The sequence below is a fragment of the Chinchilla lanigera genome, unplaced genomic scaffold, assembly GCF_000276665.1.
Source record: "Chinchilla lanigera isolate Chin_1 unplaced genomic scaffold, ChiLan1.0 scaffold00045, whole genome shotgun sequence".
Lineage (NCBI taxonomy): Eukaryota > Metazoa > Chordata > Mammalia > Rodentia > Chinchillidae > Chinchilla > Chinchilla lanigera.
The window spans coordinates 2,007,781-2,023,090 of NW_004955446.1; the positions used below are offsets into that span (position 1 = coordinate 2,007,781).

Genomic DNA, 15,310 nt, shown 5'->3' on the forward strand with positions numbered 1-15,310 from the left:
TCCCATTCTCATTATTTATTATTTGGTAGACATTTGTTTTAGGGTTTATTACATTTTTGTTAATTTCTTCTTTGTGCCATTAGCCATTTTTTCCCATTTATGTAAATGTTGCTCACATTAACCTTTTCTTCCCTGGTGCAACTTTTCTATTATGGAAAAGAAAGACTGGATGACAATTAAATCACTTGGAAATCCCACATCAATTTCTTTTATAAAAAAAAGCACACAATAAAAGTTGAATAACATTGCTAGCACATTTCCAAATTCTATGTTAACAAAACTTTCTCAGATCAATTTTCAACACACATTGCTCTCTTGAGATTGTGAAAGTCAGTTATGTGCTTCGATGAGTGAATTCTCTTAAAATATTGGCTCAATGGTTTGATAAAGGTTAAAATTTTAGTAGTGAAAACTGTGACACTCAACAGATTGACATTAAATGGCTGCTTCCCAGTAGTGGCTTAACGATAACGCCTGATGATATTTACCACTGATGACTTGTCCAAATAGCTCTTCAGGAGTGTCCCCAAAGAATGGCACACATCCAACCAGAAATTCATAGAGGATAATCCCCATGGCCCACCAGTCCACGGGCTTCCCATAGCCCTGTCTCAGAATCACTTCTGGGGCAATGTATTCAGGTGTGCCACAGACCTGAAAGAAGATTGCAATATTAGAATAACTGGAATGTTAGACATGAATTACAGCGAGCAAGATGACTAAACAATTATCTTGCCTCAACTGTACCTGCTCAGCTACACAGACCCATACAAAGACCTTAAGGACAATAATTATACCTTTGTACAAGACCAAGACAAATTAGCACTTTAATACTAAACAAGGGAAGTTTAAAATTCTGCTCAAGTGTTAAATTATGGTAATGTGTAGCTTCAAGTTGACACTCTAACCCGGTTTGGTAGTTTTGCTTATTTTAAATACTAAACCTTGTAAAATCCTCATACTTAAAATAATCATTTTTAATCTGTCACTATCAGAGATAGTTTTATTATTAATATGACCAAATGGATTCACACCCTGGTTATTTCATAAAAGGATGACAGTTGAGAAGTGTTTACCTTAAGTAACTTTACAATGAACAGATTGCGGGCACATGGTAATGAGGCATGCTTAAAGGGAAATGGGCCATGGCTTGGATTTTAGCGTCCGTGATTGTACAATGCATCATGAGTTTCACGAGTACTCTACTGAGACTCCTGAATTCCTTACAAAAACAGTTTTCCATTTGTCTCTCTCACACTCTCACTTGTGTGCAATTAGATCGTTCGTCTCGCTAATAGACCATAATGCTGGGGGAAGAAGTAGAGGGAGCGGACAGTTCAAAGAGGCTCAGGGAGACAAATGGGAGCAATTTGCACTTTATTAAATGTAAGGCTTATACAGACATCTAAACCACCCGCACTAATGTGAAGATGGCTGACGCAAGTGGATTCTGAGTTTCACCGGCAACACTGTACTTTGTAATTCTCCGAGTGGTAGAGCACCCGGGCTTACCTGTTTATCCAGGAACTCCCGAGCATCCTTCTCAATATGACCCTCATAAAGATTGGTGGTCATGCTCATTAGTCCCACCTTAGATAACCCAAAATCTGTCAGTTTTATGTGCCCCATGGAGGTGACCAACAAGCTATGGAGCAAAAGGACATAGAGGACAACAATCACTTTGAAGTTTTTTTTTTTAAGATTTCCCCCTCCCCTTATCAATTTATAAAATTATTAAATGTATCTACTTTTCTGTCTCATAAAACTCAGCCTGGCAAGTGATGAAGTCACATAGAGATGTCACTTTAGTTGCTGAGTGTAATTCACAAGAGAGGGCCGAAGACAAGGAGCAGCTGATCTTTGTTGGAACAGCCACTTAAGTCTCATTTCTTACAACACTCTGAAACTCTTCGTGAAATTCAAGATTAGAACTCTGACTTCTTCCCCTTGGCAGAATAAGAAAATAGAAGAGGAAGGGCTACCAATATTCCCATGTCATACATTAGGGATTAAGATAAGCAACCCATCTGTGATTCAAATGAGACACAGATGAAGAACTGGGACAGAAAAATGTATTGTTTCAGATTTCAACTGCCAGCTCTAATTTACATTTCTCAAACACAAAACCTATATTTCTTATACATGCAAATAATTTGCATGTGAATATATTTAGAATGTTTCATTTTAGGTAAAAAATACTTAAACAGTGTACAGTATCATCAACTAAAAAACTAAATAAAGAGAGAGATTTTAAAAAGCTACTGGAAAGAAATATTCCAAATTGCTAATAGCTGTCTTTGGTAATATTATGGATGAAATTTTTTCATCTCTCATCTCTTGGGCTTTCCAAATTTTCAGGAATGAGCAGGAGTCAGTTTTATCATAAAAATTTCAACACACTTAAACTCTTTATATATTAACGTGTAATGTTTTTAAAGACAGCTCCCATTAGCAGAGAAAGCATGAAATATTTAATAAATGGTGTCAAGATGAACAGCTAGTCATTTGGGGAAAAAGAGATTCCATCTGTATCTCAGACACCAAAATGAACTTCACATAAATTAAAAATTAATAAACAGTGTGAGTAAAATACAATATAATATCAAGTATATTATTTTGGAATAGGGAAAGATTATCTGAATATGACATCAGATGCAGAAACTATCCAGAAAATAACTTGTGGGATTTGACGTTGCTATTCAAAAGTTTATAGCCTGAAACACTTCAGATTAACTTTATACTGGCTTTAGAGTCAACTTGTCCTCAAGAATTGTTATTATAAGCTTTATAACTGGTAGAGAATTGTATAAAAATTACCACATATACTGTTAAAATAACTTGCTTTAGACATTATGGAAGAATTTTAAAATGTGCAAATAGCATTGAAAGAAAACATTTTCTAGACATAGAAAGCTTAGTATTTACGTTAAAGAAGGCATACATTTCACCACTATACGTACTTGTCTGGTTTCAAATCCCTGTGTACAATTCCATAATTATGCAGATATTCCAAGGCCAAGACTGTCTCGGCAAAATACATTCGGGCCATATCAACAGGGAGAGGACCCATGTTCTTCATTAAGGTAGCACAGTCTCCCCCTATAAAGCAGAAGAAAAAGATTTCATGTCACGTCAACTAGGATTCATGTAATGGTGTTTCTAATTAAGACATGAGTGGAGACAATAGACTTCATATGCAGTGCTCCTAACAGAGCAGGTTTGGCTCTGAAGCAGAACTATATTTTGAGGAACTACTCACATAATTTTAGTATATACAGTACTACATAAATGAAAAAAGTAAAGGAATTGAGCTAAAAATTAACAACTAAAAATAGATCAGTGTGAAACAAGGACTCTGCAATTAGGCTACCTGGATTTAAGTCCCAACTGTCTCTCTTTAGATCGAGAGCTTTAGGCAAACTAGTAATCTTGCTAGTCTTGGTTGCTTCATCTACATTATCAGGATAGCAATACAGCCATCCTTTACAGAACTGTGAGGCTTAATTGAGATAATCTATATAAAGAAGTTAGGATATCACCCAACACATACCGAATTCATGCTACATGTTAGTTATTAATGTTGCTGTTGCTAAAATGACCACAGCGATGGTTAAGAAAGCCAAGAGCTTGTGTGATGGCAAGAACAGTGAGTGGAAAGCAGGCGAATTACGCTTCTGTCTTCAATGTACCTCTCAATATATAGTAAGTCTTTCTTGGACTTCAGTTTACTCCTCTGCAGAATACAGGAGGTGTCACTAAATCTACTGTATGAATGAGGTTATTTTGGGATTCTGTTCAAACGATGACAAGAGCTCAAACTAGATGCTTTGAAAATTGTTTTGGCCTCTGCAGATTTATTCATTTTATTAACTTTAATGTCAACAAGTCATGTCCACTCAAAAGTCTCAAGAATTTAAAGGAAAAGGAATAGAAATAAGATTACTTGGAAAATTTTAAAAAGTAGACCACAAAAACCATTTTTACAAAAGAAAAAACCCTGAAAATCAAGCAGACTTGGCTAGATTTTTTTTTAAGTCTTTCCCTAACACATTTTTAATTCCATAGTCTAAACTACAAAGAGTATATTTTTAACTCAAGAAGACCCAAAGCAATGAATGCTTTTATGATATGTGATAAAATAAAAAGGAAACATTATATCTCCTATATTCCAACTTTAATGACCAACTGAAGGGAGGTAGTTAGGATTAAAAGCTATTTAAAAAAAGAAAAACAGCGTTTTCCAAATAGCACTAATTTTCCCTTTGTTATAGTAGAGTAGGCACTTTATAAGCAATTATCAGAAGATAATGACTGGGATTACAGCCATCTCATTGCCTGGCTCCAGGTCCTATGTGGATAGTCATTTATGTGGCATAAACACAGACAGTTCGAGGACACAAGTAAGTGAGGAAGCGCTGCGTGCAGGTGTTCTGTTCTCGGTCAGCAGCTGATTTACCTTCCACATACTCCATGACCATGCACAAATGGCGCCTTGTTTCAAAGGAGCAGTACATGCTGACAACAAAAGGGTTTTCTGCAAAAGTCAGAATATCCCGTTCCACGAAAGCCTGCTGGATTTGATTTCGAAGGATGAGGTTCTGTTTATTAATCTTCTTCATGGCAAACCTCTGCCTCGATTCCTTATGCCGAACGAAATAGACTGCCCTAAAAAGAAGCACACAAGTATTGGGGTTCATGTAAGGATGTCTGGGGATGCAGCAAACCATGTGCTCTTCTACTTTTCTTAGGGCAGCTGGAATTCAGCTCATACCAGCTATGCTGGCAACTAGAACCACCTCCCTCCCAGGCCAAAGTCTTTTGGCTACATTGATTTTTTTTTTTTAAGTCTTCCAATAAAGTTCATACACGAGGCATCAAACTCATCTTCACTGCCGAAGAAAAGAGACGGACAGTCCCCAGAGTAAACTATTTTCCAAGATCTAGCTGATGTTTTCAGTTTTTCCACAAACAAAACTAAATCCAATATATAAATCAGAACTGGGAAGAATTAACAAAATTACATACAGATCACAAGCTAAATCCTTGCTGGCATTAGACATATGTTAGGCACTTTTCCTTGACTGACTCAAGCAATAATTTTCTAAATGATACCCTCGGGATCTGTGAAAAGGACCAGAGCTTCTTAAAGTATCTAGTTTCCAATTGAAAGTAATTTACTTCCCATGAAATTTCCAGATAAATGAGAAATAAGAGGTTATATGAGGCCATTCTGCAACAAAGAGTAGCATATTTCCTCACTATGGGCCTCGGCATGTGTTACTCCCATGCCTGTCACAAAAGAAAATGCATTTCCCTATAAAAAGGGGGCTCGCCACATAGCTGTGCTTCTGCTCCTCCAAAGCCACGGCCACAGTGCCAGGCAATCGCATTGTGTAACATGACCAGAGCCGGCTGGGCCTCTTCTCTGCCCACAGCCTTTCCCGGATTCTCTCTAGAGCGAGACACGGGCCTCCCTGAGGTGCAGGATGATGTGGGGAGAGAAGTAATTAGGAGGAGTCGTCTTCAGCCCCACATGGAAATGATGAGAGACAAGGACAATATTGGGGGGGCGGGCTCCTCTAAGAGGTGACCCACTGCAGTGCATCCCAATATAGTCAATCCCAGTTTAATCAATGCTAGCATTTTTCCCTTTAATTATTCCACTAGGAATTATTTTTTCATATATATATATATATATAAATATATATATATATAAAATCTTTTTCTTATATTCACCTTTTGCCTTTGCTCACAAAAATTACTCATTACTCATATTTTTAACTGTGGTGAAACATTTTAAAACATTTTTGGCTCTGCTCCCCCACCACCATCCCATTTCTTTGGCTTTCTAGTTCTTCATGTGCTGTACAGGAAAGAGCTCCCTTAATCATACTCCACAAAACAACCCACTGGATGCCCTGAAGGTTCATTCCCACTATATAGCTCAATAGCGTGGGAGCCAACAAGTTGGCTCCAGCACCTTCAGCATGGCCAGTGGCTTTCTGCACGGTGCCGGCACACTGGGATTCCCATAGGCTGGGTTTGTTCTCACAGCTCTTCTGCTGATTGAATTTGGTAAAAAATTAATCAATTTAAATAAATATTGAAACCAATGAAGTATGAGTGTGACGATGAGAAGCTCCAGTAGTTATAAAAAATCTTCTCAAGGAATGTTTTAGAAAGTTTTGATAGATGTAAATTACTAAATAAAATTCCTTTTCTGATTTAGTGAGGATAAACTTTCCAAAAATTGAAAGAAAAACAAAACACAGAAATGTAAGTCACTACATTCAAATTGTTTCAAGTTCTTTCCTCCTTCACCCTTAAAGAAGCTGAAACTGGAAATAAGAAACAATGTATTGTAACTATGGTTTATACCGGCTATCCTGAATGGTTTTATATGCCCAAACCAGTACATGTATATGTGTGTATTTAGGTTACATTAAAATGTTCAAGTATGTATTTTTAAATGACTACAAACTTTAAATATCTGTTAAATTAACTAACCAACATGCACCCCATTGCCTTTCCTCTCTGTTTCCCTCTCACACACACTCCCTGGCCCCCAAGTGCGCCATTGCTGCCCCAGATTCAGGCACTGGGTTCTCGGCAACTACACTCCCCAGATTAAAGGCTCTTATTATATTTTCCTTTTTCCAAATACTGATTGGATAAAATCAGAAGTCTACAGATAATTTAAATTACTTGTGACCACATTTGGCCACAGGATGTCAATACAGATCACAAAGGAACACAGAAAGTAACTTTGTATCTCTTAAATATAAGGCATGTACTGGTCCACACATAATTTTCATTACAAGGAAATAGGCAATCTATTTTTTGTTTGTTTTTTTTTCTGGTACGGGAATCGAACTCACGACCTTGCGCTTGCCAGGCAGGCACTGTGCCACTGAGCTAAATCTCTAGCCCCCTAGGCAGTCTATTTTTTAAAAAAGAATTCATGATGTTGAAAAGCAAATGGCAGCATCTTTCTGTAATCACTTGCCCATTCCTAAGAGTGACGCAGACTACAGCTTGCTTTCTATCTCTTCTGTCAATGTTTAATTTTAAGTCTAGTACTGAGGACCCTTAGGTAAGTATTCTGAATTTCATGTTTAGGCTATCACAAGGCTACCATTTTGATTTTCAATCAATCCTCACCGCTTCTCATATAAATAACTGCTCTGCAATATTCTGCAAGAGCAATAGGCGCTGAAGGAAGAAAAGACGTGTACAGGAGTCTATGAAGAAACAAAAGAGAAAGATGCCAGAGGCTCACTTTAACCACCATGCTGATTAGGTCTCTGTGGTACTGTATAAAAAACAGCTTCCATCTGCAGTCTCGGATTCTCAGTTTATAGAATCTGATCTGACTTCCTGCTCTCCCTTGCTATGATGTACTTAAAATAATCAGTTAATCTTAGGGAAACTGACCCAAACCAATTGAAATTAACCCTATAAGGCAGCTTGAGAAATCCCTGCCTCAGGACATGTGCACATACCTTGATTAAGTTGCAGAAGGCAACTAGACTCCCCAAAGTGAATTTTCTATAGCTTGATTTTTTTTAGTTCATTTTACGTCCTTGGGTTCTTATATTTCTGTAATGCTTTGGGAGTACTATTCTTCATGCTAGAATTTGCTATTTAGTAATAATTATTGTGTCTCACATATGCCTTTCCTCCTTTTTCAAAAGTCACTGTTCTAGACTTCCTTAAGCCAATGGAAAGCAAGAGATTTGGAGTAAGGGAAAGAGAGCAAGAGGAAGCAGACAAAAGAACAGCAGCTGATGCATTACAAATGTCTTGCTGCCCTTCCACTGCCTGGGGCTGACCTGGCCTCATACTTCTTTGCTTTCTGATCCCAGGGGTTGCTCTGAAAAGGCTGCTTCTGTTTCTTCCCCCACTAACCTCCTCGGAAAACAGGAAAACCCAAAGGTGGAAAGTGACTAGGAGAAGGCCACCAGGGGCCCTTATCATCTGGGGCCGCCCACACAAAGCTGAGGTGTGGGAAGCTGGGGAGAAATGGACCTTCAAACGGACAGCACCTAGAGCTGAATGAATCAGCTCTACCGGGAGCAGGAATGTGTAGTGTGTATAAAATTACATCCACGCTGAGGACCCAATTCATGAATCTGGGGCAGCAAAAAGCACCTGGGGGCCAGGGAGTACGCGTGAGAGGCAAACAGAGGGGAAAGGCAGCGGGCTGCATGTGGAGAGGCTCATGCCTCACATTCCACCCTGGCCTCTCTGACAAACTCCCTGGCCCTTGGCCCGTAAGAGAAGCATGTGCATTGAGGTTACAAAGGAAAGCAAAGTCGGGGAGAAATTGCACTTAGTGTTTTCACTTTTGAGTCAATTTGATTCTCTTTTGAAAATATTTGAAGTTGTAATTTAAAAATCCAGGGTGTGCTCAATAGAAAAAGTAGGATTGTTACACCTCAATTAAGATGGCTAAAAGTTTTAACCACAGGACACTACAGAGAGAGGAGAGCCCTGCTGGGAATTGGACGCTTTGTGACCATGGCTTCAACACCTCTCTCCCCGCATGCAGGCGAGGAGACTCCACCACCACCCAGGGCTCTTCTGAGAAGAGCACACAGATAAACTAGCAGAGCGCCTGCCATACGGAGACAGCCTTCTATGGAGGGCTGGCTTGGCACGAAGTGATGCTTACCAGGGATCTGAAACATGGGCAACAGACAACGGAATCAGATGTTTATCAAAGTGGCATTATTGCATGAATGGTCACCAAGTCCAATGAGAAAATGATTCCTTGCATCTTAGCAAGACAGAAAGCCCTTCCTAAAGAGAGGGTCAGTTCTGTAAACAGTAACTCTAGAAAAGCTGTGGACTTGGTGCCTCTTTCAGCCACCAGCCTGAGTGGTGGGACCCTGTTATGCAGATACCCAAGACAGCCCCTCGGAGTGTCTTTGTTCATACACCTTTCCTGGAATCCATCTGTTCAGCCAGTTCACATCAGTCTAGGTGACGTGATAGAGGAAGCTCCATTCAAATTTCAAATTAAAAATAATTACAACATAGAGAAAATCTGTCAGAAATGTAATGAGAGATTAAATCTGAGAAGTGCAAACGAGGAAAAAAAAATATTTTTGGCTGATCAGCAGAGGCTCCAACAGGCAGCTTGTGAGCCCATTAATGACTTGGCCTCCATCCTGGCTGTTTACGGATTCACAGCTTGTTTAACTTCTTGTATATTCCCAATCATTCCCCAAAGTGTGATATACCTCATCTACTATACAGTGGTTTAATTGCACTACAAATGAGTTTACTCAACCAATTAGAACTCCAAATACTGCTAAGATATATGCCCAAGATCTACAAAAGTAGATTTGTTTTTCCAGGATCCCACTGCAGATAGAGTTTAGCAGTGTTAAACCCATGTACTCATTAAGTAAATGTGCTGCTTTTTCCCTATAAGTCCTAGGTCATTTCCAACTATATAAGGAACTAAAAAAACAAATAGTAATAAGCAAACAGAAACCATGGACAATAGCATGCTACAACAATATTACTAGGTATAAAGGTTTCAGTGAGGTCCTCGAAGGCAATACGATATTACAAAACTATACCATCGGAAAGCATTTATGGGCCATATCAGGAAATAGGCCATTTGACATAATTTGGAAAACAAATCAGTGAAGTACAGAAAGGACTCCCAAATATTTAAGTTCTTCACTAAGTTAGTGGTATGGAAAATACTAGGGGTGAAAAAATAGAAATACCCCTGTGGCACAACAAGAATCACTTTTATCTCATCTGTTCATATGTGTGACAAGTAACAATAAATGTCCCTGGGGTTATTTATTGCTCTCCATTTACAGATGGAATTGGGATTAATACTTAATTAAACTGAAATTCTTAGGCTGCCTCAAATGGATCGGGTCAGTTTGCACATTAATTACCCTTCCAAACTGTTTATTAGTAACTCACAAGGATCCAGTTGCTACTGACCCTGTTCGCTGAGGAAGGGAATTGTGTGTCTATAAAAACGGAACAAGGATCTAGATGACAGGACTTCAAAGGTTCACAACACAAATAATCAGTGTCTAAGCAAATGGAAATGTTCATTTTTCTGACTTTACTATCATGAATGCACTGAAGTATAACAATGTACCTCATAAATATGTAAAATTATGCCAACAAAAATTTTCTTGAAACAAATAGTTTGTATATTATATATAAAAAGGTATAATAATAAAGGGAGAAGGAAAGTAGGGACAATTTAGTGCCTGCTATAAGCCTAACTTAAGGTGCTCTTTGAAAGTAAATCCTGCAGCACATGTACACAAATCTAGAGAATAAGTTTCTAGCTGAAAGAAAAACAAAATGGATACAAAAGCACATTATAGGGTAGGATTCAATTTTTAAAATCTTATTTTAACATAAAGACTAACAAAAAGTAAATATATAGCTCTAAATTTTCAACCAGTCTTATGTAATAGTCTTCTTTTCTTACAAGGTTGCTTACTGGTCAGACAGGAAGCACAGGTTAACAGTAAATGCGTGTGCGCTTGTGTGCATGCACACCAGGAGTCAGGGACTTGTGAAGCCAGTAGGGAAGAATGAAGGAGTAGAAATAGGAATTCATAACATTTTTCTTTTACTTTACACAATCTTTCTCTCTCGCCTTCTAAAACAACGCCTAGGTACCTTGCTGGGTTTTCCACTGGAGTATTCAGGAAGAAATATTTTGGCAGCATATTACACACATCAAGTAAAGAGCAGTGATCTGAAAAGTTCTCACAGAATGTCTACTTGGCATAAAATAAACATAAAGAATAAACATATTACTTGGCGTGTTAAAATATAAGAGAGCTTTTCTTGAATTACTCACCCATAGGCTCCATTGCTAATCAATTTAATTGTTTCAAAATCACTTTCTCGAGGTTTCCTTCGAAGTTTCAGGGAAGCATTAGAGCTCTTGGGAACAAAATATACAAGTTAAAAAGTTCATATTTTAGAAGATTGTATTAATGGCAAAAACGTTAATATTTGAATTTTATGTTCAATTTTCTGATGTGGAGTATCATAGCTCAGGAAACGGACAGTTTCAAAGATCCATCACCACAGCAGTGCCGAGCTCCACCATGTAACCAACCCGTATTTCCAAGGGTTGAGTGCACTAAGATCTTTGAAATTTCCTCACTTTATTTTCCCTTTGTAAATCATTCCAGTTTGTCTCATCTTAGTCTCATAACAATTTGTGATTTAAATCCAAAATGTTAAACCTTCTTCTGGTTTCATTCAGCCAGAAGACCCTGGGCTGGAGTTGCTGTCCCCGGGGCTGGTGGAGGATGTGGTCTCACTAACTCTGATCAGGGAATGTCTACTTCATTCCTGCAGTAAGCTTTGCTAGAAGAAAGAGCAGGCTGCAAAGGGAACACTCAAATGTAGGATGCTTGCCCTTCTTTACTTCCATATCAGAAGTCTCACCATGCTTTAAATATCAACATTTTAAATGATGGTCTCTAAAAAGTTCAGCTCAAAGGACAAGAGTAAACACAGTGCTCTTGATAGAAATCATCTCATGCCTCATTTACCTGAACAGGGACAGGGGTTAACAGCCTCTCTGCTGCCCTCTGCAAAGTCCAGTGCTCCTAGCCCACCACTCTGGAAGAATCCCACGACTCCCCACTCACCACAGTAGTCTCTGAGGCTGTCAACCCATATGTCGGTGGAAGACCTGGCACCCACCTTCCTACCTGCCTCTTTGCCTGACTTCCCTCACCATCTTGGGTGACTGCAGTGTCTGCCGGGGACACACAAGCAACACTGGCCTCAGGGCTATCTGACCTTCTCAGTCTAGCAGTCATATCTCTCCTCTCTTTGCCTCGGCCTCTAAACACAGGGCAGAGTTCAGGACTGGGACCACTTAGACATGCAGCCACTCTCGTTAGGACTGCTCTTCCATGGCTTTGGATTACAAGGCTGTACTCAAGGCCCCCTGGCCCATGAACTCTTCTACCAAGTAGTTTCCTTTATGTTCACTGATGACTCCTACATCAGTCCAATCTTCACCAGAACTCCCTAAGTGTCGGAAGACAGCAAATATACAGTTGCCAGTTTGATGACTCTTCTCGGATGTTTCAAAGGAACTTCAGTTTCAACACACTCAAAATTATAACAGTAGTAAAATAAATAAAACAACTGTCATTTATTTGGCATTTCCTATGCCACATTCCCTGGTGATTTTACATCGAATATCTCATTAATCTTGTATAGCATCTTATATCTATTTTATAAAAGGGGGAACTAAAGCATAGAGTATCTCCCCCTGACCCCCAGATCTAGTAAGAGGTACAGCCGGTTTTCAGATCTGGCCAATGTGAATCCATAGTCTGGACTCAAAGCCACCAGGCTGAACAGCCTATGCCTGCTTGGTCGCCCTCACCCTGCCTGTCTTGGTTTCTCTGCTGGGGTTTACTATTTAGGAGAATGGCCCCAGCCGCAGTATTATTGCAGCTGCATCTTCACTGCCTTTCCCAGGGACACTTGTCTGTTCCCCGTACCCATGTGATTTCCTTTAAGCCATGACTCCGATAGGTCATCTCGTTTGCCTCCTTGATTCCCATCTGCACATGTACTTCTCTGACGCTCAGTTGCTTCTTGTTGCTCTTAAAATTAAAACAAACAAACAAACACCAAACACCTGGCAGCAGGGTTTTGGCTCAAGCTCTCCATTCCCCATGGCCTCCCTTCCCCTTAGCAATCAGAAGCATGTCGCATCTGGAACGCTCCCCCTTTTCCATCCCAGTAATTTCTCACATGTCTGCTCAAGTGCCACATCCTTGCAAAATCTTTGGGGACTACCAAACTAACGCAAATCTCTTTACGATATGTTTTAGCAGCACATGGTATTTTTTCCTTCACAGATCTTTCTCATGTTCCTTGTTATGAATTCTTTTTGTAAATTTCTGTTTCTCTTTGAGGGAGCACTAAAATTGTATGCTTAGTGCCTGGCAGTTTCTTGCACATAGAAACACAATAAATATTTGTTGAATAAAGTAATTAATTCAGCAAAAACTCTTGAAGCTAATAAACAGAAGAATCAACACTATTTTTTAACAAAAAAGATACTTACACTCACTGACTCATCCGTTTCTGGTGTTTCTGCTGTCCCACTGTCATAGTTCCCCAACTGAGCCATTTCTAAATTTAAAAATTAAAAACAAAAGCTTAAGAATAATATTGCAATCAGACAAAACTACTAAGCTAAAATAAAAGAAAAATAATTTCTCTGTTACAAAGAGAGAGAGAGAGAAGAAAGAAAGAAAGAAATTAATTAATTCACGCTGCAATCGAGTTTGCCCCAAAAAAATCCTACATCCAAGATAGCAAGAACTAGCAGCTCAGATTTTGAGCTCATTTACTGCAAACCTTTCCGTGGAACTCCATTTGTTAGGAATACCTAGACCCAGGAACTTCAGAGATGGAACCTCTGCTCCCGCTAGCAGCGTTTCACTGGCTGACACAATTACTGTGGCTTGCAAAGGGTTTGGTGTGTTAGCAACTCTGGTTCCTGTCAGATATCCATGCAAGCCTTCCCAAGCTCTGAAAGGCATTAGAGGTCCTTTGGCTATGACTCAGAAATGACTCTCAACCTGACCCGAGAATCCCTTGTTTCATTCCTGGAGGTCCACAGAGAGAGACATGCCACCAGCTACACTCAGAATCCTCAGTTTATCAGTGGCAGTCATGGTGGTTAGGAGGGGTGTGGCGATGAGAAAACTTGGAATAACACCACCATTGGCACTTACTGGCTGGCTAACTTTTTAACTTTGGGCTCTTCTCCTGTAGGATAGGAACAGTAATACTTAGGGAGTAGGGATTTTTATGAGTATTATACACAGTAATGCATGTACAGCTTGGAGCGTGTTGATTAAGAAAAATCAAGTGCTCATTAAATGCTGATTGTTATTTATTATAATTTTATTGTATAAAATATACAGTTCTGGGCTGGATGCCACATGCTTGAAAACAGCTCAAGTACTATCCTGGTGGTCTACTTAAAACAGACAAAGGGTCTAATTGCCCACCATGTTGGAATGCATCCTTCAGTTTATGTAAGTAAATAAGAAAACCTAATTCATTTACTGTTTATTTTCATACTTTTTTTTTTTTTTTTTTGTCTTTTTGAGACAAGGTCTCGCTATGCAGTTCAGGCTGGCCTTGAGCTCACTTTGTAGCCCAAGCTGGTCTTGAACTCACAATGATCCTCCTGCCTCAGCCTCCTGATTCCTGGGATTACAGGTGTGTGCCACCACGCCCGGCGATTATTTTCATACTTTAAAAAAAACCTTTTATTTAAAACGTTAAGGAATTTCATTAATAGCATTCTCATGCTTCAAAATTGAACATGTATGATAAAAAGTTAGTTTTTAGCTGCATATTTTGGTATGTCTCTGAAAGTATTTCTTAAGATTCTTATTTCATATGTTCATGGTTTTATAAATACAAAAGAAACGTAAAGCAAAATAGTACTGGCATGTTACTGTTAAGAAAAAATTTACGAACTCCAGATTCTGAAAAACTGGAGACTGATACTACTAACTTTCCCAGCTTACGTATAGAAGAAATTCCAGAATAGAAATAAACTTAGTGCAAATGATATTGTGTTGGTCCCTTTCAAATGATGCCAACATCCAACGTGCCTAGTACCTCAGATGTGCAGACTTTGAGGCAAATTAATACGTACTCAGTTGGAGGAGTTCTCAAGGAGAAGACACATTTATTTGCTTAAATAAAATAGCACTTGCAGCTTACAGGTATTAAGCAATTGCTACGTGAAACAATCTCCTGTAATCCTCAAAACAACCATATGAATCAGTACTGCCATTATCCCATTTTTGTTTTATTCAAGGAACTGAGAGGTAAGGAGGCTCATGAATTTCACCATCAAGGTCACGACCAAGCTCTGGAGCTCTCACCACTGAACTGCAAAGGACAGGCCTTAGGTGTGTTTGTTCAGATGCCCACACGAGAGGGGAGCAAATATGGGTCAAAGTTTGTGATTATTTATTAAAATTTCCCGGAGAAGTCACTGCAAGTGCTCACGAACAGATTAAAAACTGCTCAGGCTGAGGGGCTGGGGATTTAGCTCAGCGGCAAAAAGCGCCTGCCTGGCAAGCGCAAGGTCGTGAGTTCGGTTCCCGGTACCGGAGAAAAACCAAAAACCAAAAAAAAAACAAACAAACAAACAAAAAAAAAAACGCATCTTGAACCACAAGACAGAAGTTAAGATGGCAGAAATTTGAAAAAAAACAAAGCCAAAGGGGATTAAGGTGGCAGG

The 15,310-nt window shown here is 39.2% G+C and overlaps 1 protein-coding gene across 6 annotated transcripts in view; it reads right to left on the reverse strand.

Annotated features, from left to right (window-relative positions):
- The window catches only part of Mast4 (microtubule associated serine/threonine kinase family member 4), a 539,799-nt gene that overhangs the window by 33,418 nt on the left and 491,071 nt on the right, over positions 1–15,310 (reverse strand). For all 6 annotated transcript variants that reach the window (XM_013518433.1, XM_013518435.1, XM_013518434.1 and 3 more), the window contains 6 exons: positions 13,103–13,170; positions 10,856–10,941; positions 4,457–4,665; positions 2,961–3,099; positions 1,513–1,645; positions 489–654 (listed from right to left, as the gene is read on the reverse strand). In XM_013518433.1, coding sequence (XP_013373887.1) covers positions 489–654; positions 1,513–1,645; positions 2,961–3,099; positions 4,457–4,665; positions 10,856–10,941; positions 13,103–13,170 — 801 coding nt within the window. The remainder of the gene's footprint in view (positions 1–488; positions 655–1,512; positions 1,646–2,960; positions 3,100–4,456; positions 4,666–10,855; positions 10,942–13,102; positions 13,171–15,310) is intronic.